The following is a 27,844-nucleotide window of genomic DNA, read 5'->3' as shown; positions in this document are numbered from 1 at the left end:
CTTCCTACTCCCCTAGCTGTGACAGCTAACCATGTCTGGACACTGCCAAATGTCCCCTATGGGGGAAGGGCAAAACTGTCCCAGTTTAGAGCCCCTGTTTTAGCCAAACTGCAGCACAATATTTTGTACAGAACCGCGTTTTAGCCAGTCTTGTTCTCCGAATGCCTCACAGACTCCCTGCCACCACCACACTCTAAATTCCCCGTGGGCAGGACTGATGTCAGTCTCACAAGCATACCTACCCTGGCCAAAAACCCTTCACAAAGTCCTGAACCTAGCGACCGCTGAGTCAAGTAACCATAGGAGCTGGTCATCCCTCGTGCCTCTTAGCTACATGGTACAAGCAGCAGCATGAAGGGGTCCTCCAAAGCCTAAGGCAAGGCTGTGGGGGTGTGATTTTCACATGACCAGTGCGAAAATGAACCATGGCTCTCTGGCTGTGGCTCTCTCATCCTGGTTTACAGTAACCCAGCACAAGCCGAGCCTGGCCCATGAATCTGGAACCTTACACAGAGACGCAGGAATGACTGTACGTTCTATTTGTGCTGGCGGTCCGCCCCAGCCTGTCCTAACCTCCCACGGCACTCCAGAACCACACCCAGAGGGGTGGGAGAGCACAGGTATTCACACCACTGCCTGCCTGGTGGGTAACCAGGGATTTCACACCCTCGATGGAAACCACAAGATCAATTGGACAGTATTTGAAACCACATCGAGACCATGCATCACAGTTGGGAGATCCTTAAGTCTTGTGTGTTAAGCAAGAAAACCAAACAATAATAAATACTCTGGCCTCCTTGATGCAATGCCAGAGGAAACCGAAGTCTTATATGCAACACAGTCCCGGCAAACCCTGAGCCACTTTCAGGAAAAGAAGTCAGTATGTCACACTTCAGCCATTCCCAAAGCCAAGTCTCCTTCCCCGCACTGCCCCTCCCCTCACAGGATTTTATCACCATTTCCAGCAACCAGCAATAGAAGCCTCTTGTGAGGTCTGGGGTTCAAGTTCAGGTGAGCTCTGCCCAGAGAAACAGTGGCTACAGAGGGGCACAGAAATGGCTCAGGCAGGTCCATTCTCAGGGCTCTTTCAACCCACTGTTGCTACAAATTAGCAAGAAATAAGAGTCAAGAAGCCCTAGGGAGGAAGAGGTAAGAAACTAGTATCTTACTAGTGCTAAGGAATTAGGGCAGAAGAAGGGATTTCAAAGTATTTTTTTAAATAGCCCCAAAGTATTCTGTTTTCCTGGACTAAAATTTACCTCTTCAAGGAAAAGGGGTGGGAGGGGGCGGGTCAAACTCATGGGCTATCACTGGAGGAAGTGACTGTTTTCTTTGGCTCCATCCTGGATAATGTTTCAAAATCAGCAGGCACAGTCCTCTTTTCCACTAAGTTACTGTCCAGTATACTTTCTCTTTGCTCTGATAACAGAGATGCAATGAAAAACAAGCCACGTTCCTCAAAAAAAAAAAAAAAAAAAAAAAAAAACCAGCTTCTTTCAACAGAGATGGTTGGGGGTTCAAAAATTAACCTGAGGCCAGGCACAGTTGCTCACACCTGTAATCCCAGCACTTTGAGAGGCCGTGGCAGGTGCATCACCTGAGGTCAGGAGTTTCAGACCAACCTGGCCAACATGGTGAAACTCCATCTTTCCTAAAAATAGAAAAATTAGCTGGGCATGGTGGCAGGTGCTACCAGCTAGTTGGGAGGCTGAGGCACGAGAATTCCTTGAACCTGGGAGGCAGAAGTTGTAGTAAGCCAAGATGGCGCCACTGCACTCCAGTCTGGATGACAGAGCAAGAGCAAGACTCCATCCCTCCCCCCACCCCCCCAAAAAAAATTAACCTGAAAGGGCTTGCATAAGCACCACCTTTCTCACCTGTGGTGACAGTAGGGAAATGGGGTGTTCTGTGGAGCTGTCACAAGACTTTCACAAATCAGTTTAGATAAGGATTCTGGCTTCAACTTTTGGTAGCACAAACAAGTGTCACCTTGGTGTTTGCTGCTATATACAGCTAGTTCCCTTCCAAGCAAGATCTTGCTTAATTTGTCCTCAACCTGGTGGAAAGAGGTTGGGCCCGAGGGTAACAGCAACTGGTAGTCAACATTCAGTCATCTGCTGTGCACAGAGCAGGCAGGGAGGAGGAGGCCTGCAGTGGACTGTGGATATGGGTACCAAGCCAGAGCAACAGGCAGGGGCAGACAGACACCAAGAAGACCTGCACTCCAGGCCCCTCCTGCCACACATTAGCCCTGGGTTCTGGAACAGATAACTTCTCCCTGGGTTTCAGTTTCCTTACAGCAAAAAGGAGATAAGACCTCCTCCCTCATGGGTGGCCGCTGTGGTGAAATAATAAATACCCCAAGTCAATGCTGGCTAACATTCAGCAGTTGAGGGGTTAAATTGGAAGCTGGCAATTCCCCCCCTTCCCTCTCCACAGTCATGGCTCCACCCTGCAGCTTTAGCTGGCTATCACACAGCCTTTCCACTGCTCTCCTTGTGAGACTCTAAAGCCACTTCCTATGCCCAGGGAGTAAGTACCATGCAACATTCTAGTTGCCTTGTCACATCCGGCATCAGCCCAGGGACCAGCTCACCCTTTCAAAAATACAAACAGCCCCTTGGGCCAGGAGTTGCCCCCTGTGCCTCTTTCCATGACAAATTCCAACCTGGAAAAGGGACCCTAAGAGGGCTTTGATGGGTATTATTCATTTCCAGTATCAGGGATCATCCCATCTCATTGGTGTGGACAACTTGGGGGACAATGGGTCTTTCCCACTGAGAAAGGCAATATTCCAAGGTGCAAGATGTAAAATTAGTGTCTTAATGAATCTAGCCTGCATTCCATCAACTAGAACTTACCACCCACTGGTCCTTCCACACACCTAGCACCTATAGTGCAACAACTGATACTACTGGATTGGACTGTGGGAAGGACCACCTGCAGAAGGGTTGCCTCTTCACACCTCTGAACTGCGGCATTCGATTCTTTTCTAATGTCATTTGCTACCACCTGCAGAATGTCCTCATTACCTGTGCACTTATTCTACTTTCCCTACCTGACTGTAAACCCCTTGAGGGCAGGGATGGAGTTTATACCTCTTTGTATCCACAACATGCTTTGGGTAGAACAGGTGCACAGGACTTTTCAGATGCTGAGTGTTGCTCCTAAGAAACCTTCGGCATTACCCAATCAATATCTTCTGGATAAACATGAAATAGAATTCGTTCAAATCATGACTAAGAACATTCTGTTGCAATACTGTTCTCCGAAAATTAGTAATCCCTTTGTTAGGTACACATAATGGAATTTCTCTTAACCAGAAAACCTATTTTCTGATCTTGTCAGATAATAAAGGGATAGCATGCCTAATTGTTTGTTATATCTAAAATCTGGTATATAGTGCCATACCCAAAAAGTTCACCAGGTGACTATCTTCTTCTGAGCTCTGGCTCATCTAAGCACAAAAAGCATTTTTTTTAGTCAACACTGTAGCTTCCATGAGCTGTCTAACTGTCCCTTGCATGAAAGAACTAATACATCCTACAGTTTATCTGCCCTTTACAGACACTGAAATCATGCCATGCTCATTATTAGACAGAAGGGCCCTGAGGTCTTCCTCCTTCTTGGTATCCATAAAAGATACCCATACCTGGTGAACTAAGGTCCTTATCTTGCCCCAGGCAAATTCAATGCCAAGACTCAAGAGATGAATGACAGCTTTCCTTGTCATCTGCAGAAGAAAACAAAAACAACTCTCCCAACCTGATCTGTCCGGAATGCTCTTTCCCCAACTCACATGTCTGGTAAACTCTCCTCCTCATCCTTCAAGAGTCAGATCAGATATCAGCTTCTCAGGAAAGCCTCTCCTAGCCTGATTCAGATACCTGCTCCCACGCTCTGCTCTCCCAGTCCCTGGGCGTTCCTCTGTTGTAGTCTCAGCATGCTGGCTTGTAATTATTTCCATGCCGCCCAGCTCTGGAGGACAGTCTCTCAAAGTGTGGCCGGAAACAACCGGGATCAGAAACACCTGGGGAACTTCACAGAAATGCATATTCTGGGGCCCTGGCCCAGACATAAAGAATCTACATTTTTTTTGGCCGGGCCTGGTGGCTCATGTCTATAATCCCAGCACTTTGGGAGGCCGAGGCGAGCGGACCACTTGAGGTCAGGAGTTTGAGATCAGCCTGGCCAGCCATGGTGAAACCCCATCTCTATTAAAAATATCCAAAAAATTAGCTGGGCGTGGTGGCATATGCCTATAGTCCCAGCTACCTGGGAGGCTGAGGCAGGAGAATGGCTTGAATCCGGGAGGCAGAGGTTGCAGTGAGCTGAGATCGCACCATTGCACTCCAGCCTGGGTGACAAGAACGAGACTCAACAAGAATGATTTTTTTTTTGAAATGGAGTCTCGCTCTTGTCGCCCATGCTGGAGTGCAATGGTGGGGCCTCTCGGCTCACTGCAACCTTCCCCTCCCGGGTTTAAGCGATTCTCCTGCCTCAGCCTCCTGAAAAGCTGGGATTAAGGTGTAAGCAGCATTTTATCTCCTACCTAGGCAGGCTAGAAAGAAACATGCCCCAAGGAGAACAATGCATTAATCATACTCTACTCTCAGACATTGAGCCGCACAGTCTAGGTAGTGAGAAAAATCCAGGATTTGGGAAAGACTCAAGTTAAAAAACAGCAACAAAAATCTTCAATTACCCTTTCTCTAGACAATTGAGCAATGCTGGGCAAATGGCTTAACTTCTCTAAGCCTCAGCATGCACCTCTGTACAAACAGAATAATCCTACCACATAAGACACAGGATTAAGGGGAAAAAATAATCATATGGATTAAGGGAAAAAAATAAATCAAAGTACATACATATGTACGATAAAGATGAATTTTATGTGTGTGTGTGTGCATTATGTGTCATTTTTTCTTAAACAGAATTATCACCAAGTGATCTTTAGAAGGCTACATGGCTCCAATAAAGAACACAGTTACACTGTCTGACAGAAAATACTAGAAATATACAAAATATGTAACCAAAACTACTCCAAGATTGTATAGGCAACATTTGAGTCACAGAAGCCTAGGGCAGGAAGGGCCTTCAGAGGTCTTCTAAATTCTGCCTTCCACCAGGCAACTGTTCAGACACAAGAGCTAAAGGTTCACCTGCTGTTGATCCTCTCAGATCCTTCCCACAACAACGATCCCAACCCTTCACTCTCCTTGAAGAGTTTAATGCTACCCACTGCTTCATTCTCTCACTACATGTCCAAGTAACTGGACACAAGCCCTCGCCCTCTTGCCATCTCAGTATGTAAGATTAACAGTGTCTCAGTAGAGTAAGAGGTGGCCTCCCAGCTGTACGTCACTGCACAATGGCAGTCACTGACTACAGATGCAAGAGCTCACTCCCCTGGCTGTGGGCTCCTGCCCAGCACACCTGGCTCCTGTCAAGGTATCAGTTCCTTCGCTTCTCGTTTCCTGCACCCCTGCAGTGTTGCATCCTTTGGGAATGAGTAGATCAAAGTAAAAGTTATGTCTACTCTCTACCAGCCAAGGTGCTAACGTTCACATACATTCTTTCGTGGAATCCCTGTGTGACCTCAGAGATGAGGTTCAGAACAGTTAAGGGCCTGCCCAAGACCCCAGGGAAGCTGGGATATGAATGCAGGTCTTTCCAGCTCCCAGCCCACTCTTTCCACTCTGTTAGGCAGTTTTCACCCTCCCAGCCTGCTGACACAGCATGAGACGCTTCATCCAGCTTCATCCTATTTCCAACACTGCTTGAAATCCTCTCCAGGGCTCACTCTGCCCATAGGTTAAAAGGACAGCCTTTCTGGCCAGGCACAGTGGCTCACGCCTGTAATCCTAGCACTTCGGGAGGCCGAGGTGGCCGGATCACCTGAGGTCAGGAGTTCGAGACCAGTCAGACCAACATGGCGAAACCCCGTCTCTACTAAAAATATAAAACTTAGCTGGCTATAGTGGCACATGCCTGTAATCCCAGCTACTCAGGAGGCTGAGGCAGGAGAATCGCTTGAACCCAGGAGACAGAAGTTGCAGTGAGCTAACGCCACTACACTCCAGCCTGGGCAACAGAGTGAGACTCCATCTCAAAAAAAAAAAAAAAAAAAAGGACAGCCTTTCTTGTGGGGGCAGAAGGGATGTTCAGAGTGGTCACCTCTCTGCCCATCAGCTGTGTCAACGCAACACTCTGAAGATAACAAGAGCTGTAATGGAATGTTTGGGGCTTTTCAGAGGAGCTTCCTTTGAACAGAACTGTAGGCAACTCAAGGGAGAGTTGCCCACCTAGCACTTTTCTCAGAGTGAGGGCAACCAGTGGTCCCTAGCAGCTCCCCTCTAGGGCTTCTGCTGTGAGCTCATCTGTGGCTTTTCCTCACCCAGGAACAGGCAGCAGAGGGTGTGTGCTCCCTCCCCACCCCTTATGGCCAGCAGCTGCTGGTTACAGTTACACATTCCGATACAGACATGCCTCTCAGACGAAGAGGGGGTGGGGGAAGAGGGGGTGGGGGTGTCCGACTCTCAGAAGCCCTGGAACAAATAGTTGGCAACAGCTGTGTTCTCAGCAGACAGCAGTTGGTGGCTTGCTACTGTTCTCTCATTCTACACTGCTTTACCGGCTGGAATGAATGCAGTGTCCCCACTTCAAAGGGCGGCTCACCGAGCAATCAAGTCTCTGCCACAGGGGTCTTTTCGAAAAATTGGTCAGTAAGACCAAAATGGGGTCAATTCCACACCCCTTCCCCTGAGGTGTCGGGGCGTCCCTCAGCTGCACAGCCCCAGGCACATGCTTGAAAGGAAGAAAGCCTTTCCTTTAAAAGAAGAACGGAGCCCTCACCCCACCCCCAACACAGAGTCCCTTCAGAACCAGAGGACTGTGAGGAAATCTCCACTAACTAGCCAAATCAAAATGGAGAAGGAATAAAAGGGGTTTGGAGCAAGAATCGCACTCTGCCTCTCCCCTTCCCCAGCCCCATTCTTCAGCTGTTTCTCCGTGAAGTTTCCAAAGCAGTTTTACAGTGTCTGATGGAAAATCAGAACTGGTCAGCCCTAGAGGAACCTCGGGGACATAGAGGGTTAAGAACACGGTGGCTCTGAAAGTAAGGAGCAACTAGCAAACAAGAAGGGAGACTGGAAAGTTCTGTGTGGGAGCTGGCCTGGTCTAACTGAGAGGCATTTGCTAAAATATTCCCTCCACCCAAAGCAGTAGTACAATAAACAAGCTCCCACCCCTTCTTCCCTTCCAAACCCGATCCGTGCAGAAACAATTACCTGTCTAAGACCCAAAAGGAAAGGCATCCTGCAAGAGCATCGTCCACACTAACGTTGGAACAAAGGGCTCTTAAAAGTTAAGGTCTTGGAATGAGCATTGCCCCTGGCGGGCCTGTGTGTGCGGTGGTCCTGGTTCACCGGCCTTCTTTAGCAAAGCAGACAAAGTAAACAGAGTCCTGGGACCGAGCAGGCACACTGTCTCCTGCTCTCCTCGCTACTCCCCCTGCCTGGCTCTGGCCCACCCCCACCTTCTCGTGACATATCTCAGACGCAGCAAAGCCGAAGCTGTCTGCCAAGGGGGAAATGACATCAGTTCAGGCGCAGCAGAAAAAACTTCTGACAGCTGCGCTGGAATACTGAGGAGGATGTGCTGCAGACCCACGATGCCCAGCCCTGGACCCACCTAGAGCCAGAGCCCACTGTGGGAGGATGGTGGGGGCTGCAGATGGGAGCAGGCTGCTGCAACCCCTTGGCTCTAAGCAGGCTGGGGGGTACGTAAATCAAGTCTCTAAAGCTGAAAAGAGGAACACTGCTCTGAATAAGGACTGACTTTGTAGCTCCTAGAGTATTGTTTCTCCTCCCTGGGAAAGAAAATCAAGTCCAGTGTCTGTCAGTTTCACAGAAACTCTTCCACCCCCACCCCTGCCAGAGTCGGTGCTCAGTAAATAATAGGACATGAAGCCTGGCTGTCCCAACTTTCTCTAGGGAATGAGGCAATTCGCAGGGGGGGCTTGGAGAGGCACCTTTTCCCCAGCTAAGGTACGACACGCTACCTTGGACACTGACCTTTCGAGCCCTCGCTTCCACCGGAGAGTTTATATTTCATAAACAAACTGCGCAAGTACAGGTGCCAACATCTTTCCTCACTTGTCTTATAAAAGGTACAACAAGTCCCACCGCAGCCTCCAAGTTGCCAGAAAGGCAGATCATCTATATTTAAACCAACTCTTGGTTCGGAAAAGTTCACTGCCTTAGGTTTGTCGTGCTTTCTTCACTAAGTTCAGCTCAGGGAGAAAAGAGTTCTCTAACGCAAGCTTTGCACAAGCAAGGGCCCTGGGGATGGTGTCCTGCTCTGACTTTCCCTAGTCGGTGGTGTAAGCCAAATCCCTTCTGGCCACCCTCCCTGAAACAGCAGGTCACAGCAGCTCTCCCTGGGCCTGAATCCTCTACCAAAGACAACACTTGCACAGCACAAAAGGTCCATGTTTGGGTTTGGATTTCCAGAAATGACTCAAGGAGAACAATCTTCAGAGGAGCTTTATAAATCCAAAGTTACTTTTTTTTTTTTTTTTTTTTGAGATAGGGTCTCACTCTGTTACCCAGGCTGGAGTACAGTGGTGTGATGACCTTGGCTCATTGCAACCTCTGCCTTCCGAGCTCAAGCGATCCTCCCACCTCAGCCTCCCAAGGAGCTGGTACCACAGGCACGTGCTACCACGCGCAGCTAATTTTTGTTTTTTTGTGTAGAGATGGGGTTTCGCCATGTTGCCCAGGCTGGTCTTGAACTCCTGGGCTCAAGCGATCTGCCCACCTTAGCCTCCTAAAGTGCTGGGATTACAAAAAGTTACTTTTCAATAACTTCCTCGGCTACAAATTAATTACACTGTCCAGGACTCAAAGCAAGTATATTTCATCTTTCCTTTCATTTTCTGCAACAATTTTCTTTCATGATACTTATCCAAGGCCTCCATGGTAGTGGCACTGTGTGGGCATGATCCATGTAAGTCAGAAATGATTCTTGCAAATTAGTACCTATAACCCCCAACCTAGGACAATAAATTAGGAGCACATGACACGTACAGCACAGTGAGGTGCCAAAAGCACTGTTTGATCATTAGAATACAGCCAGACACACAACGTGTTTACCGCAGGTCCCCACTGATGGTCAAGGTCACATTGACTTTCCTGACAAGAAAATGAATGTGCCAAACTAGCTGAGCCATTTCCTTGAGACTCACTGAAAGAATGGATCACAGCTTCATTGCTAGAGGAAAAGGTGGCTGATGTGTAAAAGAAGTGGCTCCTGCTGCTGCCGGTGTCTGGGGACTGGGAAGCCATTCTTCAGCACATACATATTCTCAAGACATGGTCAGTCTATCCCAGGCCTTGTCACCACTCTCACAACCAGGCCAAACTGCCATACAGAGAGGCTGGACATCAAGGCACAGCCGCCCAGGGAACAGCAATGAAGCTGCTTTCAACCCCTTTCTTTCACTTCCTCGGTTCCCTGGCAACCACTGAGAACCACAAAACATACGCAGCATTAACTTTGGCAATCAAACTGATGGAAACAGCATCCTCATCCCCTCATGGGCAATGTAATCTGCACTGATCTAACAAGACAGACTGGCACCTGAAATTCTCCAGAAAGAGTGCCATGGCATAAGTGTACCATTCATTCACTCACTCCATGCTCACTGAATGCCTACAGTGTGCCAGGCATTGTTTTAGGCACTGGGGATGCCACTATGACCAAAACACACAATAAACCTTGCTCTCATGGGCTATGAAGTGTTCCATACTTTTCTTCCTTCCTTTTTTTTTTTGTTTTGTTTTTTTAAGAGATAGGGTTTTGTTCTGTCACCCTAGGCTCAAGTGATCCTCCTGCCTCACCCTCCCAAAAAGCTGGCACTATAGGCACACGCCACCACACTCAGCTAAGTTTTTTTAATTTTTATTTTTTGTAGAGACAGGGTCTCACTATGTTGTCCAGGCTTGAACTCTTGTCCTCAAGTGATCCTCCTGCCTCAGCCTTTCAAAGTGTTAAGATTACAGGCATGAGCCACTAAGCTTGGCCCCATAATTCTAAATAATATTCATCAGTGATGATCTCAGAAGAAGTGGAATTGCAACAAAATTACTAAAAATCCAAAAAAAAACTTGTAAAAATACAACCTAAATGATCAAAATTGCATTACAGACTTCCTGATTTCCTAATGAATCATCCTTTTATGATGCTACCCAAGACAGTGTTTCTAATCAGCTTTCGTCTATTTTTATCTTCTCACAGATTATAAATTCTTGTGTGCAAAGCAGCATTTAACCCAAGGCATTACACCTAGTACAATACAATATATTCTAAAAAAGTGACTGCTGACAACAGCTTCTTTCTATCAACTTCTTGCCTACAGCCCCTCACTAATGTTCACTAAGCGCTGATATCTGAGGGGTGAGGAGAAAAAGAGATTGAGTTGGCAAATTCAGGCATTCCCAGGAAAGTGAGTTCACTTTCTGCCATGTTATACAAATATTACTACAACCTAGTGACAAAGGAGTCAGCTTTGCCATTTGAAAAGCAAGATGATCATTAACAATTTCTGCTAGCCTGAAAAAATGGGTTCTCCCATGTACGTGATCCAGCCTCATACATGATGAGCCAAAGGTAGGGTAAATCCTTCTTCAAATGACTTTAGTTATCCGCCTGCCAATGCAGAATTAAATTCAATGCTGAATTCACCAACTTAAAAAAAAAAAAAAAAAAAGGAAGTCATACTAAATTAGAATTAAGCAGGATTATGTTGTCAAAATGTTGCAGGTTGGCTGGGCACCACGGCTCACGCCTGTAATCCTAGTACTTTGGGAGGCTGAGGTGGGTAGATTGCTTGAGCCCAGGAGTTCAAAACCAGCTTGGGCAACATGGCAAAACCCCATCTCTACAAAAAATACAAAAATTAGCTGGGCATGGTGGCACATGCCTGTTGTCTCAGCTACTCGGGAGGCTGAGGTGGGAGGGACACTTGAGCCCAGGAGGGAGAGGTTGCAGTGAGCCAAGATCACACCACTGCACTCCAGCCTGAGTGACAGAACGAGACTCTGTCTCAAAAACAAACAAACAAACAAACAAACAAACAAACAAAAGAGCCGGGCATGGCTCATGCTTGTAATCCCAGCACTTTGGGAGGCCAAGGCAGGCAGATCACCTGAGGTCAGGAGTTCCAGACCAGCCTGACCGACATGGGGAAACCCCATCTCTACTAAAAATAGAAAAATTAGCTGAGCATGGTGACACATACCTGTAGTCCCAGCTACTTGGGAGACTGAAGCAGGAGAATCACTTGAACCTGGGAGATGGAGGCTGCAGTGAGCTGAGATCATGCCACTGCACTCCAGCCTGGGCGACAGAGAGAGACTGTCTCAAAAAAAAAAAAAAAAAGGTCGGGCGCAGTGGCTTACGCTTGTAATCCCAGCACTTTGGAAGGCAGAGGCGGGTGGATCACGAAGTCTGGAGATCAAGACCATCCTGGCTAACACGGTGAAACCCTGTCTCTACTCAAAATACAAAAAATTAACCAGCGTGGTGGCGGGCGCCTGTAGTTCCAGCTACTTGGGAGCTGAGGCAGGAGAATGGAGTGAACCTGGGAGGCAGAGCTTGCAGTGAGCTGAGATTGTGCCACTGCACTCCAGCCTGGGCGACAGTGAGACTCCGTCTCAAAAAAAAAAAAAAAAATGTTGCAGATTAACAACTACTTATGGCCCCAAGTAGCATCTGAGATATCCTTCTACTGAGGCAGTCTCCTCCTCCGCAGTTCAGAGAACCCCCAGAGATAGTACTGCTGGAAATACTACCCTTTGGATTCAGATTAACTTTTTTTTTTTTTTCTTGAGACAGAGTCTCACTCTGTCAACCAGGCTGGAGTGTGGTGGCACGATCTTGGCTCACTGCAACCTCTGCCTCCCAGGTTCAAGCGATCTCCCCGCCTCAGACTCCCAAGTAGCTGGGACTACAAGCGTGCGCCACCACTCCCAGCTAATTCTTGTCTTTTTAGTAGAGATGGGGTTTCACCATGTTGGCCAGGCTGGTCTCGAACTCCTGACCTCAACCAAAGTGCTGGGATTACAGGCATGAGCCACCATGTCTGGCCTCAGATTAACTTCTTAAATTTTTATTTAACATTTTTTCTGTCGTTAGAGATGAGGGCTTCCTATGTTGCCCAGGCTGGTCTCGAACGCTTCACCTCGCCTCCTTATGAGCCAGGACATCAGGACTGAGCCACCGTGCCTCCCTAAAATTTTACTTTAAATAGGGAGTCTTGCTATGTTACCCAAGCTGGTCTCGAATCCCTGGCCTCAAGCAATCCTCCCACCTCAGCATCCTCAAATGCTGACATCACAGGCACGAACCACTGTGCCGTACCGGATTAATTTAAGACATACTGCAAAAACATACATGCTCACAGCTACCTGAATTCATTCTTTTACTGTAGAAAATTTGTTTAAGTATCTTTTGGCAACATTTTTGTAGGCAGTCTATATATTTATAATCTTTAAATTCTGGGGTGGGATAGGGGAGAGATAATCACTTGTTCAACCCTGACCATGAGCCAGACTCCATGCTAAGTATCTCACAGCCACAACAACCCTATGATGTGGCTATTACTACCCCTATTACTCAGTTACAGAAATGGAGGCAAATGGGGTTTATGTAACTTGCCCAAGGTCACACAGCTGTCTGTGAGACAGCAAGGATTTGAGTGAAGACTCTGGCTCCACAGGCTCTTTCCTTAATGAACACACAGGTGTCAGATATTAGAATACCAGAAGTTACAAACAAGGAAAAAACAAACAGCAAAAACCAGAACTGAGGGTCAGGTGAACATTAAGCAGACAGGCAGGTCCCTGGTCAGCGCTCTGGAACCCTGTTTATGAGACTGCCATGCACACTGGATATGATGGTGGTGTTCTGGAGTGTGAAGTCAGGGTCCTAGGGTCCTTCTGACCCACTTTGGAAAGCAAGGTTCTATGAGGTCAATGACTGGGAAAGCCCTAAAGTTCTCATCTGTTCCTAATGCACAACAGATCCACACACAAGGAATAGGCTGGAGACCTTCCTAGGACATGGCTCTTGGGAACCTGGTGAGCTGTTCCCACACCCTTGCCATCTGGTCAACTGAGGCTGACGGCGACTAGGGCTGAAGGTCTAGGGGTATCTTATTTTACAATCAAGGGATCTGAAGAAAGAGAGTTTGTCAGAACAGGACAGTAACTGCCAGGCTTCTAGGGTAGGAGATAATCTCCAGGCGTAAGGCCATTTTATTTCCAGGAGCTTTGAGCAGAGGTTGCTGGGCAGACACAGAATGTCTAAGATAAGAGATCTTTCTTATCTTTCTCCGGTTTGGGCACACACCCATTTAAATGCCTTAGAGTTCTAACTCAAGAAAGGAGAGAATGAATACTAACTCAAACCTCAAACCAACATGAGTGTCACAATAAAAGTTAAACTGAGACATCTTCATGTCATGGGTGTGAGGCTAGGCATTAACAAAAGAATCCTGAAGTAATAATTTTGGGGAATGCAAGGGGATAAATCCCAAACCCAGAACTCTGCCAGGCAGAAACACTAAAGGTTGCTTAACTGCTAGAAACCAAGAACACTAGCTTTATCTATGTCCTGGGGCTGGACAAAGGCAGGCATGTAGCAGGCCTGCTGAGGCAAGAAAACACACACCTCTCCTGCTTCTGGGCAGGACAAGGCGTTTTACAAGTCACAGAGTTTATCTCTTCCACAAGGTATCTATAAAAACCCATGGTGCTTTCCTACTACTGAGTCTTTCAGGAAAGAGAGTTAGGTAAACCGTTCTTAACTGCAGTATGCAATCCTTTGCTAAACATCAAATCATGTATTTCAGAGAGGGAAGATTCCAACAGATGGTGACATCTCATATTTTACACAGTGACGTTAGGTAACTCGTTCAAGGACACACACCTAATAGGCAGTGCAGCCAGAATCTCAACCAGGTCTGTATGACTCCAAAATGGCTTGGACACATATGGAGATAGGATTTTGATATTGTCACTTCCCCCTTACTTGTGACCTGATATTTACAGTTGCATCCAGTCCACCCAGGATGTGCTGTGGGGATAACAAAGATGTACTATTGGATGAATCAGTCTTGCCCTGGAGGATTTATTTAGTTAGTTACACAGAAACAAACATACACACTCTATGATAAACATGGTGAGGCGAGGGACAAACACAGTGACACAAGAGGAGCTCAAAGAAGAGATGCTGGATGATCCTCTCAGCTTCCAGTAAAAAAAAAAAATATAAGAAAAAAGAAAACAAAGAAGGGATGCTGTTGAGGGACAGAATGGCCAAAGAAGGTTTTTGTTTTCAAAGAAAATTTTATCAAGAGCTGGACACAGTGGTTCCCCAACACTTCAGGAGGCTGATGTGGGATGATCACTTGAGGCCAGGATTTCAAGACCAGCCTGAGCAACATAGGGAGACCCTGTTTCTACAAAAATTAAGAAATTAGCCAGGCATGGTGGCGCACACCTTGTAGGTTCAGCTACTCAGTAGGCTGAGGCAGGAGGATCACTTGAGCCCAAGAAGTTCAGGTTGTAGTGAGCTGTGATTATACCACTGCACTCTAGCCTGGATATCAGAGTGAGACCTTTTCTCTTAAAAAACAAACGAAGCCAAGCGCGATGGCTCAAGCCTGTAATCTCAGCACTTTGGGAGGCCGAGGCAGGCGGATCACGAGGTCAGGAGATCAAGACCATCCTGGCTAACACGGTGAAACCCCGTCTCTACTAAAAAATACAAAAAATTAGCCGGGCGTGGTGGCAGGCACCTGTAGTCCCAGCTACTTGGGAGGCTGAGGCAGGAAAATGGCATGAACCCGGGAGGTGGAGCTTTCAGTGAGCCGAGATCACACCACTGCACTCCAGCCTGGGGGACAGAGCTAGACTCTGTCTCGAAAAAAAAAAAACTAATGCCAGGCGCAATGGCTCAAGCACTTTAGGAAGCCAAGGTGGGTGGAACATCTGAAATCAGGAGTTCAAGACCAGCCTGGCAAACATGGCAAAACCAGCCTCTACTAAAAATATAAAAATTAGCCGGGCATGGTGGCACATGCCTGTAAACTCAGCTACTTGGGAGGCTGAGGCAGGAGAACGAATCGCTTGAACCCAGGAGGCGGAGGTTGCAGTGAGCCGAGATCATGCCAATGCATGTCAGCCTGGGCAACAGAGCAAGAATTCGTCTCAAAAAGCAAACAAACAAACTAAAAAACCCCAAAGAGATGGATACTGAAATAATACGTAGGGTTTCAGTGGATAAAATGAGCACACTACGCAGAGCAGAGCATGAATAAAAGTATGGAAACAAGGACGCATGGGGCATACGTCCAAAGGCAGAAAAAGATGACACAAAGATTAGTTGGGGGTAGAATGTCAAGGCCCTACACATGTACACATCTAATGAGTGAGTATGTTTGACCAGCACAGTTTTTCTTTCTGATGATTACAGTAGCAGCATGAATATCAAATATAGGAATTTCTATTTTAGTGGAGTATTTTAGGCCCTCGTTTTGCTTGTTTGATATTTACTACTAAAATATGGTCAATCTTGGAGTTGATTTTGTTTTATTGCAGAGGTTGGGGGAGGTGGAAGGAAGATACAGATGAGAACTTTGGGGCTTTCCCAGTCATTGACCTCAACCTCACAGAATCCTGCTCTAGGTCTCCAAAGTGGGCCAGAAAGAGTCCTAGGTTCCTGACTCCACCCCATGTCATTGGTGCAGCCTCAGTCTTTTATTTTTTTTGGGAGACAGGGTCTCATTATGTTGCCCTGGCTGGGGGGCAGTGGCTATTTACAGGGGCCATCATAATACACTGCAGCCTCAAAATCCTGGGCTCAAGTGAGCCTCCCACCTCAGGCTCCTGAGTAACTGGGACTACAGGCATGTGCCACTGCACCCAGCTTTAAATGGAAAGAAAAAAAAGTAGCAGAAGCTGAAACTGGTTTGCAACAGCTTCCTAAGGTTTCTGCCTCTTGCCTCCCCATCCCCCAAACAAGAAAATCATTTTGTTGTTGACAATCACTGCAGAAATATTTATTACTTTCGTAGGCTGCACAACAATTCACTGCTATCTCCAGAATGTGCAGGGGTCTCTGAAACTCAACACTGTCAGTGGGACTTCACCAACAGTTAATGGGCTCTCACTGGATCTGCAACTTGAGCTTCATCAAGTACAAAGCAGCCTTGTTTGTTTTCATATCACAATGCTAGGTTCGTGTTTTTCCTACCCTGGAAACAGTTTAACCCCAACCATACTGGCAAGTAGCCAAGAATTACATGAAAATCAGCAGGCTGCAGCTCATAGCTGTCTCCAGATACATTTCATGCCTCCTCACAATTGCTCTCCAAACCAAAGATCAGAATAAGAACAAAAGGAGGGATGTAGATCACACCAACTACATGAAACACACTCAGATGTAATTTGTTTTTTGCTTTTTTTTTTTGAGACAGAGTCTCGCTCTGTCGCTCGGGCTGGAGTGCAGAGGCGCAATCTCGGCTCACTGCAACCTCTGCCTCCTGAGTTCAAGCAATTCTCCTGCTCAGCCTCCCAAGTAGCTAGGACTACAGGCTCGTGCCACCATGCCCAGCTAATTTTTGTATTTTCAATAGAGACATGGTTTCACCATGTTGGCCAGGCCAGCTTTTTGTTTTTGAGACAGGATCTTGCTCTGTCACCCAAGCTGGACTGCAGTGGTGCGATCATGGCTCACTGTAGCCTCCAACCTCGCAGGCACAAGCAGTCCTCCCACCTCAGCCTCCCAAGTAGCTGAGACTACAGGCGTTTACCACAATGCCCAGCTTATTTTTTTTCCTTTTTTTTTTTTTTTTTGAGACAGAGTTTCGCTCTTGTTGCCCAGGCTGGAGTGCAATGGCGCGATCTCGGCTAACTGCAACCTCCGCCTCCCGGGTTCAAGAAATTCTCCTACCTCGGCTTCCTGAGTAGCTGAGATTACAGGCATGCGCACCATGCCCAGCTAATTTTTGTATTTTTAGTAGAGATGGGGTTTTTCCATGTTGGTCAGGCTGGTCTCAAACTCCCGACCTGAGGTGATCTGCCTGCCTCGGCCTCCCAAAGTGCTGGGATTACAGATGTGAGCCACCGCACCTGGCCCCGGCTAATTTTTTTTAATCTTTATAGAGGCAGGGTCTTCCTATGTTGCCAAGGCTGGTCTCGAACTCCTAGGTTCAAGTGATCCTCCTGCCTCGGCCAGATGTAATTTGGAAAGAGAACCATTAGGAAAATTAAGCTTCCAGGTCTCCACCAATCTGATTTCATCTTTCACTGTTATTTAAACTTTGGGTGAGATAAAGAGAGACATGGTCTATGTTAAGTGGGAATGTAGGTACAATGGTGGCTGACCCAAGAAAAAGGCTAACAGCAAGGTCATTTTATGACAGACATCTCAACTCTCTCTGAGTCCTTAGAAACAGTTCTGGGTGCTCTAAGCATTCTCACTGTCCAGAAAGCAATCATCTTGGTTGTGCTTTTATAGGAAAATCCACTCACTTCTTACATGCAACTCATAAACTCAACAAAGCCATTTCACACTTTATGTTTTAGATATTTCTTCTCAGCCCTACCTTCTCCTCTAAAGTAAGCAACTTAGGGGTAAGATGTGAAACGTTCACTTCCATATCCCTCACAGGACCAAGCACAATGCCTTGCACAAAGCAGGCCCTCAAGAAAAGATCGTTACATGAATGAAGAGATAAAGACGTGACTAAAGAGAGGATCCTGGCTGGGTGTGGTGGCACATGCCTGTAATGCCAGCACTTTGGGAGGCCAAGGAGGGTGGATCACTTGAGCCTAGGAGTTCGAGACCAGTCTGGCAACATGGCAAAACTCCATCTCCACAAAAAAAATACAAAAATTAGTCGGGCGTGATGGCACATGACTGTAGTCCCAGTTGCTGGGGAGGGTGAGGTAGGAGGATCAATTGAGTGTCCAGGGACACTCAACCTCCAGGGAGGTTGAGGCTGCAGTGAGCTGTGATCACACCACTGCACTCCAGCCTGAGTGACAGAGCAAGATCCTGTCTGGAAAAAAAAAGGATCATAAAAATGAAGCTAAAATATAGCTGAATCCCTAAACATTAGTGCTGGTAACACCTGCCTGGTCATAGAAACCTGACAAACAGCTAAGAGGTCAGAAGAGCACCTGCATGTTCTCCAAGCTCATGAAGTCTGATGCAGCAAAGCCTCCGTGTGTCTCATTATCTGTACATCTCTCATTTCTCAGCTGAGGAATTTAAAGCACTTCAATCATCTCAAAAGCAAAATTCCCTTTCTCAAAGCAGAGCTGGGCCATGGTCTAACTCCCTAGCAATCGTTTTTGGATTTGGAGAAATAGAAGGAAGCTGCTCCTAGTTTTGTCTCTAGGTCATGAGATACCTCCATTAGCAACACCTGGAAGTTGTCTCTTTTGCATAAAGAATTGTGAAAGTTAATAAGGTCTGGCTGGAAGCACAGCTCATGGCACCGTGCCTTTCCTCATTTCCTGGATCTTACATAAATCAAATATTATGTCCTCTCTCCTTAGGCTATTTGGTAACCAAATCTACTCCAGGTCTAAGATTTCATGGTTAAAAACACCAGAAGAAAACATTAGGACAATTTATCCCTCCAATAAGTTGTAGAGGGTGGGGAAGCTCCTGGAACAAATATGTCCACACCCCAAGTAAAATGATGACTAAAGGTGGTGAAACCAGAGAGGGCATCATACCAGATGCAGGGGACGCTGAACCCTTTGTCATATAACGCCCGCCCACAGCCAGGCCTGAAACCCTGCACTTCCAGGCCACAGAGAGTGAGGTGACACAGGATGACAGCAGCAAGTAAACCTACTTCAAAAACACCTTCATCCAGAGTCTAAATCATGAGGAAAGCACTAAACCAAAGCAGAAGAATTGGTCAGACGTGCCTAAAGCTTAGGGGGAAAGTACCTCTGAGAAAGCATCCATGCCCCATCACAGCACAGCCATTGGCCCTCCCAGAAACGCTAATGTTGTTGTTGTTCTTTGAGAGACTCAAGAAACAAAGCTTTTCCAAGGCCTTGGACTGTGCTCAAAATTGCAGAAAAGGTGGACCTCACCAGTGAGAGGCACCATAAGTCATCATCCTTCTTCTTGCAGAGAACTCAGGGTTTTAAGGAAGCTCAGCAAACTTCAAGAAAATACAGAGAAGGCCGGGCGTGGTGGCTCACACCTGTAATCTCAGCATTGTGGGAGGCCGAGGCAGGCAGATCACCTGAGGTCAGGAGTTTGAGACCGACCTCGCCAACATGGTGAAACCATGTCTTTACCAAAAATATGAAAATTAGCCGGGCGTGGTGGCGCGCACCTATAGTCCCAGCTACTTGGGAGGCTGAGGCATGAGAATTGCTGGAATCTGGGAGGCAGAGGTTGCAGTGAGTCGAGATCACGCCACTGCACTCCAGCCTGGATGACAGAGCGAGACTCTGTCTCAAAAAAACAGAAAGAAAATTCAACAAAATCAGAATTCAAGGTTGATAAACAACTTACCCATCCATTTTAGCTGCTCCTTCTATCAGCTGGAATACAGCTGGTAACAGGATATTGCTATCCCTACTTCCCAGATGAATATACTGGAGGTCTGAAAATGTAAAGTGACCTTGGATTGGACTAAGGGTTTCTGGCTGAAGGGACAGAGGTCTTCCCATGGGACTCCAGTGAAGAATGCCCAGGGGGAGACTTTCCTTTAAACTAAATTGTTCCAGGTCTCTTGCATTCCAGACTTCGCCATGCTAGCACCTAGTGTCATTACTCTGGGCGAATGACTTAATCTCTCTGAGCCTTCCTTACTTCTATCAGCAGTGCACAGAGACCCCTCCCAGGCCAGCCATTTCTGTGATAAGAGGCCCATGTAATCAAAGTCTACCATCTCGTTTGTGGAGTCACAATGTATAAGCTTACGGTTAAGCCTCGGAACAGTCACACAGTTGAGTCTGCTCAACCCCAAATCTCCTATATTTTGAGCAGCACAGACTCTCTTTCTAACTGAACATCTGTTCACAGTATCGTTATCTCTCCAGTGTCTCAGTCTCCAAATTCTTTTTTTTTTTTTTTTGAGACAAAAGTTTCACTCTGTCACCCAGGCTGGAGTGCATGGTGCGATGATCTCAGCTCACAGCAGCCTCTGCCTCCCGGTCTCAAGTGATCCTCCCACCTCAGCTTCCGAAGTAGCTGGGACAACAGGCATGAGCCACACCACCCAGCTAATTTTTGTATTTTTGTAGAGACAGGGTTTGACCATCTTGCCCAGGCTGGTCTCAAACTCCTGGGCTCAAGTGATCCTTCCACCTTGGCCACCCAAAGCACTGGGATTACAAGCGTGAGCCACTGCACCCAGGCTCAGTCTCTAAATTCTATGTTCCATTTCTCCCTCAGCAGCCTTGCTCACCTGCCCTGAAACCCCCAGTACTGTACCGGAAGGGTAGGCATAGTCAGCCAAACACAGGATAGGGACCAACAGCTTGCACCCCCGAAGAGCTGGAAGAGGAGAAGATACGCTGGCAGGGTCTCTTCATTTTTCCACGTTTCTCTGAACATTTATGCAATCTCAGATAAGAGTAGGATTTTCCCCAAAATTCTCTCTTCACTAAAAATTGAGGGCAAAAGTCGTAAGTTAATCTTTCACTTTATCCACTAAGCAAAGGTTGGAAATGGATGTGTGTGTCAAAGAAAATGAAAGACCAAGTTTTGCAGGGTGCAAGAAAGGTTATGGTTAAAACGCCACTACTAGACCTGTTCAAGTAAGACTGAGAATGCTGGGATTGGAAGAGCACTTTTGATTCTCATGGGATTGAGGGTACTGTTGGGAGTAACATTTTTTCAAGTAGAGGAACTTACTGAGGGCTAATTACTTAAGAAAACTGAAGAACTGTCATAATTAGCTGAATTTTGTAGTAATATTTTTATTCTTAGATCTTATTTAAATTCTCAAGTGCAAGATCCTATCCTACAACATTAAGGGATTATTGTCAAGTTTTCTGGGTATGCTATGGGATGACAGTAATGTTGAGGAACATTGTTACCTTTCAGAGATTCATTTTTTATTTATTTTTACTTCTTCATTTTTTGAGACAGGGTCACCCAGGCTGGAGTGGTGCGATCACTAAAAGATGGCCAGCTGTAGCGGCTCCTGTCTGTAACTTAGCACTTTGGGAAGCTGAGGTGGGAAGAATGCTTGAGGCCAGGAGTTCTAGACCAACGTAAGCAACATAGGGAGACTCCGCCTCTATAAAAAAATTGTTTTAAAAATTAGCTAGATGTGGTGGCACACACTTGCAGTCCCAGCTACTGGAGAGGTTAAGGTAGGGGGATTGCTTGAGCTCAGGAGTTTGAGGCTGCAGTGAGCTGTGATCACGCCACTGCACTCCAGCCTGGGCAACAGCAAGACACTGTCCCTAAAAAATTAAACATTAAAGCCCTGGCACAGTGGCTCACACTTATAATCCCAGCACTTTGGGAGGCCGAGGTGGGTGGATCATCTGAAATCTGGAGTTCGAGACAAGCCTGGCCAACATGGTGAAACCCCGTCTCTACTAAAAATACAAAAAATTAGGCCGAGGTGGGTGTATCACGAGATCAGGAAATTGAGACCATCCTGGCTAACACAGTTAAACCCTGTCTCCACTAAAAATACAAAAAATTAGCTGGGCTTGGTGGAAGGTGCCTGTAATCCCAGCTACTCAGAAGGCTGAGGCAGGAGACTCACTTGAACCTGGGAGGCGGAGCTTGCAATGAGCCAAGATTGTACCACTGCACTCCAGCCTGGGCAACAAGAGTGAAACTCTGTCTCAAAAAAAGAAAAAATTAAACATAAAAAAATTTAAGGCTGAGTGTAGTGGCTCACGCCTGTAATCCCAGCACTTTGGGAGGCCGAGGCAGGCAGATTGCCTGAGGTCAGGAGTTCCAGACCAGCCTGGTCAACACAGGAAAACACCATCTCTACTAAAAATACAAAAATTAGCCAGGCATGGTGGTAGGTGCCTGTAATCCCAGCTACTCGAGAGGCTGAGGCAGGAGAATCACTGGAACCCAGGAGGTAGAGGCTGCAGTGAGCCAAGATTGCGCCACTGCACTCCAGCCTGGGCAGCAGAGTGAGACTCCGTCTCAAAAAAGAAAAGAAAAGAAAAAAAAAAAAACAACAGCCTGGCCAACATGGTGAAACCTGTAACCCTGTCTCTACCAAAAAACACAAAAAATAAAAAAATAAAAAAAAATTAGCCAGGTGTGGTGGCACACACTTGTATTCCCAGCTACTAAGGAAGCTGAGGAAGGAGAATCACTTGAACTCGGGAGGCAGAGGTTGCAATGAGCCGAGATTGTGCCACTGCACTCCAGCCCAGATGACAGACTCCATCTCAAAAAAAAGTGGGGGCAAAACAGAACGGGAGAAAACATTTGCAATTTATATATTGGATAAAAGATTCATATAGATGTCCTAACTGTGTGACTGTTCAGAAGCTGAACTGTAAGCATATGCACTAAGACTCCCCAAACGAGCGGGGAGCCTTCTCTGACCACATGGGCCTCTTATCACAGAATGGCTGGCCTCAGAGCAGTCTCTGGGCAATGCTGATAGAAATAAGGAAGACTCAGCCGGGCGCGGTGGCTCACGCCTGTAATCCCAGCACTTTTGGAGGCTGAGGCAGGCGATCACCTGAGCTCAGGAGTTCGAGACTAGCCTGACCAACATAGAGAAACCCCGTCTCTACTAACAATACAAAATTAGCAGGGCGTGGTGGTGCATGCCCGTAATCCCAGCTACTCGGAAGGCTGAGGCAGGAGAATCGCTTGAACCCGGGAGGCGGAGGTTGCGTTGAGCCAAGATCGTGCCATTGCACTCTAGCCTGGGCTACAAGAGCAAAACTCCACCTCAAAAAAAAAAAAAAAAAAAAAAAGAAAGAAAAGAAAAAAGAAAAAAAGAAAGAAAGAAAGAAACAAGGAAGGCTCAGAGAGGTTAAGTGACCCAGGGTCACAAGACGAGGCAGGAACATAGCCAGGTCTGGAAATGCCAGAGCCCTGACCGAGCCCAGTTTAAAAGAAAATCTCACCCTGGGCATCACTCACTGGGAAGAGCTCTGGCCCCCGAGTCAGATAAGGGTAAATGGACAAAGGATTGAATAGAAATTTCTCCAAGGAAGATACACAAATGGCCAATAAGAACAGGAAAAAATATTTGATATTACTAGTCATTAGGGAAATGCAAATCAAAATCACAATGAGAAACTACTTCACACCCACTAGCATGGCTGTAATTAAAAAGGCAGACAATAACAAGTGTTGGAGAAATTGGAACTCTCATACATTGCTGGTGGGGGTGTAAAATGGTGCAGCTGCTTCAGAAAAGTCTGGAAGTCTCTCAAAAAGTTAAACATAGCATTACCAAATAACCCAGCAATTCCACTCCTAGGTATATACCCAAGATAATTAAAAACAAGTCCACATAAAAACTTGTACATCAAGCCAGGCAGAGTGGCATGTGCCTGTAGTTGCAGCTACTCAGGAGGCTGAGGCAGGAGGATTTGCTTGAGCCTGGGAGTTGGAGGCTGTAGTGAGCTATGATCTTGCCTGTGAATAGCTTACTCCCCAGCCTGGGCAATATAGTAAGACCCCCATCTCTACAACAAACAAACAAAAAAAACTTGTACACCAACGTTCACAGCAGCATTATTCATAATAGTCCCAAACTGGAAACAGCTCAAATGTTCATCAATTGATGAATAAATAAAATGGAGTATATCTATAAAATGGAGTATTAATTTGTAGGCCAAAGAGTACCCAGGTGCCAAGGCAAGAGACTGAAGGCACAAACTATTTCAGTATAATAAAGAAAATAGAATAAGAATAGTCATAATACAAATTAGATACAGAGATGATCATGGACAATTATCAATCATTATTATAAACATTATTAATCATTAGCTTTTAATGTTACTTTTTGTTGCATTACTAATATAACCTAGGAATAACCGGCAGGTATAGGGTCAGGTGCTGAAGGGACATTGTGAGAAGTGACCTAGAAGGCAAGAGGTGAGCCTTCTGTCATGCCCGCATAAGGGCCGCTTGAAGGCTCCTTGGTCAAGCGGTAACGCCAGTGTCTGGGAAGGCACCCGTTACTTAGCAGACCGCGAAAGGGAGTCTCCTTTCCTTGGAGGAGTCAGGGAACACTCTGCTCCACCAGCTTCTTGTGGAAGGCTGGATATTATCCAGGCCTGCCCACAGTCATCCGGAGTCCTAAACCCCTCCCTGTGGTGCTGTGCTTCAGTGGTCACGCTCCTTGTCCACTTTCATGCTCCTCCCGTACTCCTGGTTCCTCTTTGAAGTTCGTAGTAGATAGCGGTAGAAGAAATAGTGAAAGTCTTAAAGTCTTTGATCTTTTCTTTGTAAGTGCAGAGAAGAAAATGCTGACGTATGCTGCCTTCTCTCTCTGCTCTGGCTACCTAAAAGGAAGGGCCCCCTATCCTGTAAGCACGTGACCTGCTTCACCTTGTCAACCACTTAGAAGACTGACCCTCCTTACCCTGCCCCCTTGTCTTGTATGCAATAAATCTCAGCAAGCCCAGCTGTTCGGAGCCACTACCAGTCTCTGCATCTTGATAGTAGTGGTCCCCCAGGCCCAGCTGCTTTCTCTTTATCTCTTTGTCTTGTGTCTTTATTTATTACAATCTCTCGTCTCCGCACACAGGGAGAACACCCGCTAAGCCCCATAGGGCTGGACCTACATTAATTGACCATAAAAAGGTATGAAGTATTGATACGTGCTACAACATGGATGAACCTTGAAAACATGCTAAGTAAAGAAAACCAGTCATAAAAGACCACATGGTGTATGGTTCCATTCAAATGAAATGTCCAGAATAGATAAATCCATAAAAACAGGAAGTAGATTAGTGGTTGCCAGGGACTGGAGGGAAGAAAATAAGGGGAATGAATGCTAATGGCTATAAGGCTTCTTTTAGGAGTGATGAAAATAGTCTAAAATTAAGATAGCAGTGATGGTGGCCCACCTTGTGGATATATTAAAAACCACTTAATTATACCCTTGAAAATGGTGAATGTTATGGTCTGTGAATTAGATCTTAATAAAACTGTTACTAAAAAAAAAAGGGCTAGGCATGGTGGCTCACGCCTGTAATCCCAGCACTTTGGGAGGCCGAGGCGGGTGGATCACATGAGGTCAGGAGTTCGAGACCAGTCTGGCCAACATGGGGAAACCCTGTCTCTACTGAAAATACAAAAATTAGCCAGGCATGGTAGCGGGCGCCTGTAGTCCCAGCTACTCAGGAGGCTGAGGCAGGGGAATTGCCTGAACCTGGGAGGCGGAGGTTACAGTGAGCCGAGATAGTGCCATTGCACTTCAGCCTGGGTGACAGAGTGAGACTCTGTCTCAAAAAAAAAAAAAAAAAAAAAAAGCGGGGGGGAGGGCAGGTACAGTGGCTCATGCTGTAATCCCAGCACTTTGGGAGGCCGAGGCAGGAAGATCACTGGAGGTCAGGAGTTCAAGACCAGCTTGGTCAACATGGTGAAACCCAGTCTGTACTAAAAATACAAATATTAGCTGGGCATAATGGTGCACGCCTATAGTCCCAGCTACTAAGGAGGCTGAGGTGGGATGATCGCTAGAACTCAGGAGGTCAGGCTGCCATGAACTATGATCGTGCCACTGCACTCCAGCCTGGGTGACACAGGGAGAGCTTGTATCAAAAAAAAAAAAAAAAAAAGGCTCAGAAACCATCTTCCCCTGAGAACACGAAGTGCCAAATGGAGGTTGGGGACAGAAGTCAAGGATCCCCCTCACTGCAGCACAGTAGGAGAGCAGACAGAGCCACATGTGGTCTAGCCCTGTGGTCAAGATGGGTGACGACCCCCATACTTGACAAACAGCGCCCATCCGCCTTGGTGGTGACCCCATCACTCTTCTCACTCAAGGGCACAATGATGTGCAAACAAGAATAATAGTATCGCTGGGTGCGGTGACTTGTGCCTGTAATCCCAGCTACTTGGGATGCTGAGGCAGAAGCACTTGAGGCCAGGAATTCAAGACCAGCCTGGGGAACATAGCAAGACCCTGTCTCTATAAAAAATTTAAAAATTGGGCTGGGCGTGGTGGCTCACATCTGTAATCCCAGCACTTTGGGAGGCTAAGACGGATGGATCATTGAGGCCAGGAGTTTGAGACCAGCCTGACCAACATGGCAAAACCTTGTCTCTATTAAAAATACAAAAAAATTAGCTAGGTGTGGTGGCAAACGTTGGTAATCCCAGCTACTCATGGGGCTGAGGCCCGAGAATTGTTTGAACCCAGGAGGCAGAGACTGCAGTGAGTTGAGATTGTGCCACTGCACTCCAGCCTGGGCAACAGATCGAGACTCTGTCTCAAAGATACAGAGACTCGCGCTGTTGCCCAGGCTGGTCTCGAACTCCTGGGCTCAAGCGATCTGCCCACCTCAATCTCCCAAAGTACTGGGATTACAGGCGTGAGCCAGTGGACCCGGCCTGCAGATCCTATTGATGCGAATGTAAACTGATACAACCATACCGGAGAACAACGTGGCACTATCTACTCCAGCCTTTAAATGTGCATACCCTATAACCACACAATCCTCAGTTCCACTTTTAGGAATCTAGCACAATTGCAAAAAGATATAAGTACAACAATGTTCAACGTAGCACTGTGTGAAATGGCAAAAACTCCATTAACAATGGAGAAGTGTTTAAATAAATCACGGTATAAAGCAACAGAATACAGGTATTTTAAGAAATCAGAGGAGTATCTACAATATGGAAATTAGTCCACAGTATATTAAGGTTAAAAAAAAATGCATGTTGTGAAATGCTACATTACAAATGATCCCTTCCCCCCACCCCACCCCCCCCGAGACAGAGTCTTGCTCTGTCACCCAAACTGGAGTGCAGAGGCACGATCTTGGCTCACTGCAACCTCTGCTTCCCGGGTTCAAGTGATTCTCCTGCCTCAGCCTCTTCAGTAGCTAGGACTACAGCCATGCGCCACCATGCCTGGCTAATTTTTGTACTTTTAGTAGAGACGAGGTTTCATATGTTGGCCAGGCTGGTCTCGAACTCCTGACCTCGTGATCCACCCGCCTTGGCCTCCCAAAGTGCTGGGATTACAGGCGTGAGCCACCACGCATGGCCACATTTTTGTTTTTAAAACAAATAAAGAACCCTACCAGCTCTCGCTCTCCCTCTCCCTCTCCCTCTCCCTCTCCCACGGTCTCCCTCTGATGCCGAGCTGAAGCTGGATGGTACTGCTGCCGTCTTGGCTCACTGCAGCCTCCCTGCCTGGTTCTCCTGCCTCAGCCTGCCGAGTGCCTGAGATTGCAGGCGCGCGCCGCCACGCCTGACTGGTTTTCATGTTTTTTTGGTGGAGACGGGGTTTCGCTGTGTTGGCCGGGCTGGTCTCCAGCTCCTAGCCGTGAGTGATCGGCCAGCCTCGGCCTCCCGAGGTGCCGGGATTGCAGGCGGAGTCTCGTTCACTCAGTGCTCAATTGTGCCCAGGATGGAGTGCAGTGGCGTGATCTCGGTTTGCTACAACCTCCACCTCCCAGCCGCCTGCCTTGGCCTCCCAAAGTGCTGAGATTGCGGCCTCTGCCTGGCCGCCACCCCGTCTGGGAAGTGAGGAGCGTCTCCGCCTGGCCGCCCATCGTCTGGGATGTGAGGAGCCCCTCTGCCTGGCTGCCCAGTCTGGAAAGTGAGGAGCGTC

General features: G+C 47.0%; 1 protein-coding gene across 2 annotated transcripts in view; it reads right to left on the bottom strand.

Moving 5' to 3' along the window:
- The window catches only part of WBP1L (WW domain binding protein 1 like), a 77,140-nt gene that overhangs the window by 35,816 nt on the left and 13,480 nt on the right, over window positions 1-27,844 (bottom strand). The window contains exon 1 of one of the 2 annotated variants that reach the window (XM_004050028.5): window positions 7,290-7,589. The exons of the other annotated variant lie outside the window; for it this stretch is intronic. Within the exon in view, the coding sequence (XP_004050076.3) occupies window positions 7,290-7,316 (27 nt within the window). The 5' untranslated portion in view covers window positions 7,317-7,589. Of the gene's footprint in view, window positions 1-7,289; window positions 7,590-27,844 lie in introns of those variants that run through there. 2 annotated transcript variants of the gene reach the window in all.

The sequence above is a fragment of the Gorilla gorilla genome, chromosome 8, assembly GCF_029281585.2.
Source record: "Gorilla gorilla gorilla isolate KB3781 chromosome 8, NHGRI_mGorGor1-v2.1_pri, whole genome shotgun sequence".
NCBI lineage: Eukaryota > Metazoa > Chordata > Mammalia > Primates > Hominidae > Gorilla > Gorilla gorilla.
This window is presented reverse-complemented; position numbering and strand designations above follow the sequence as displayed.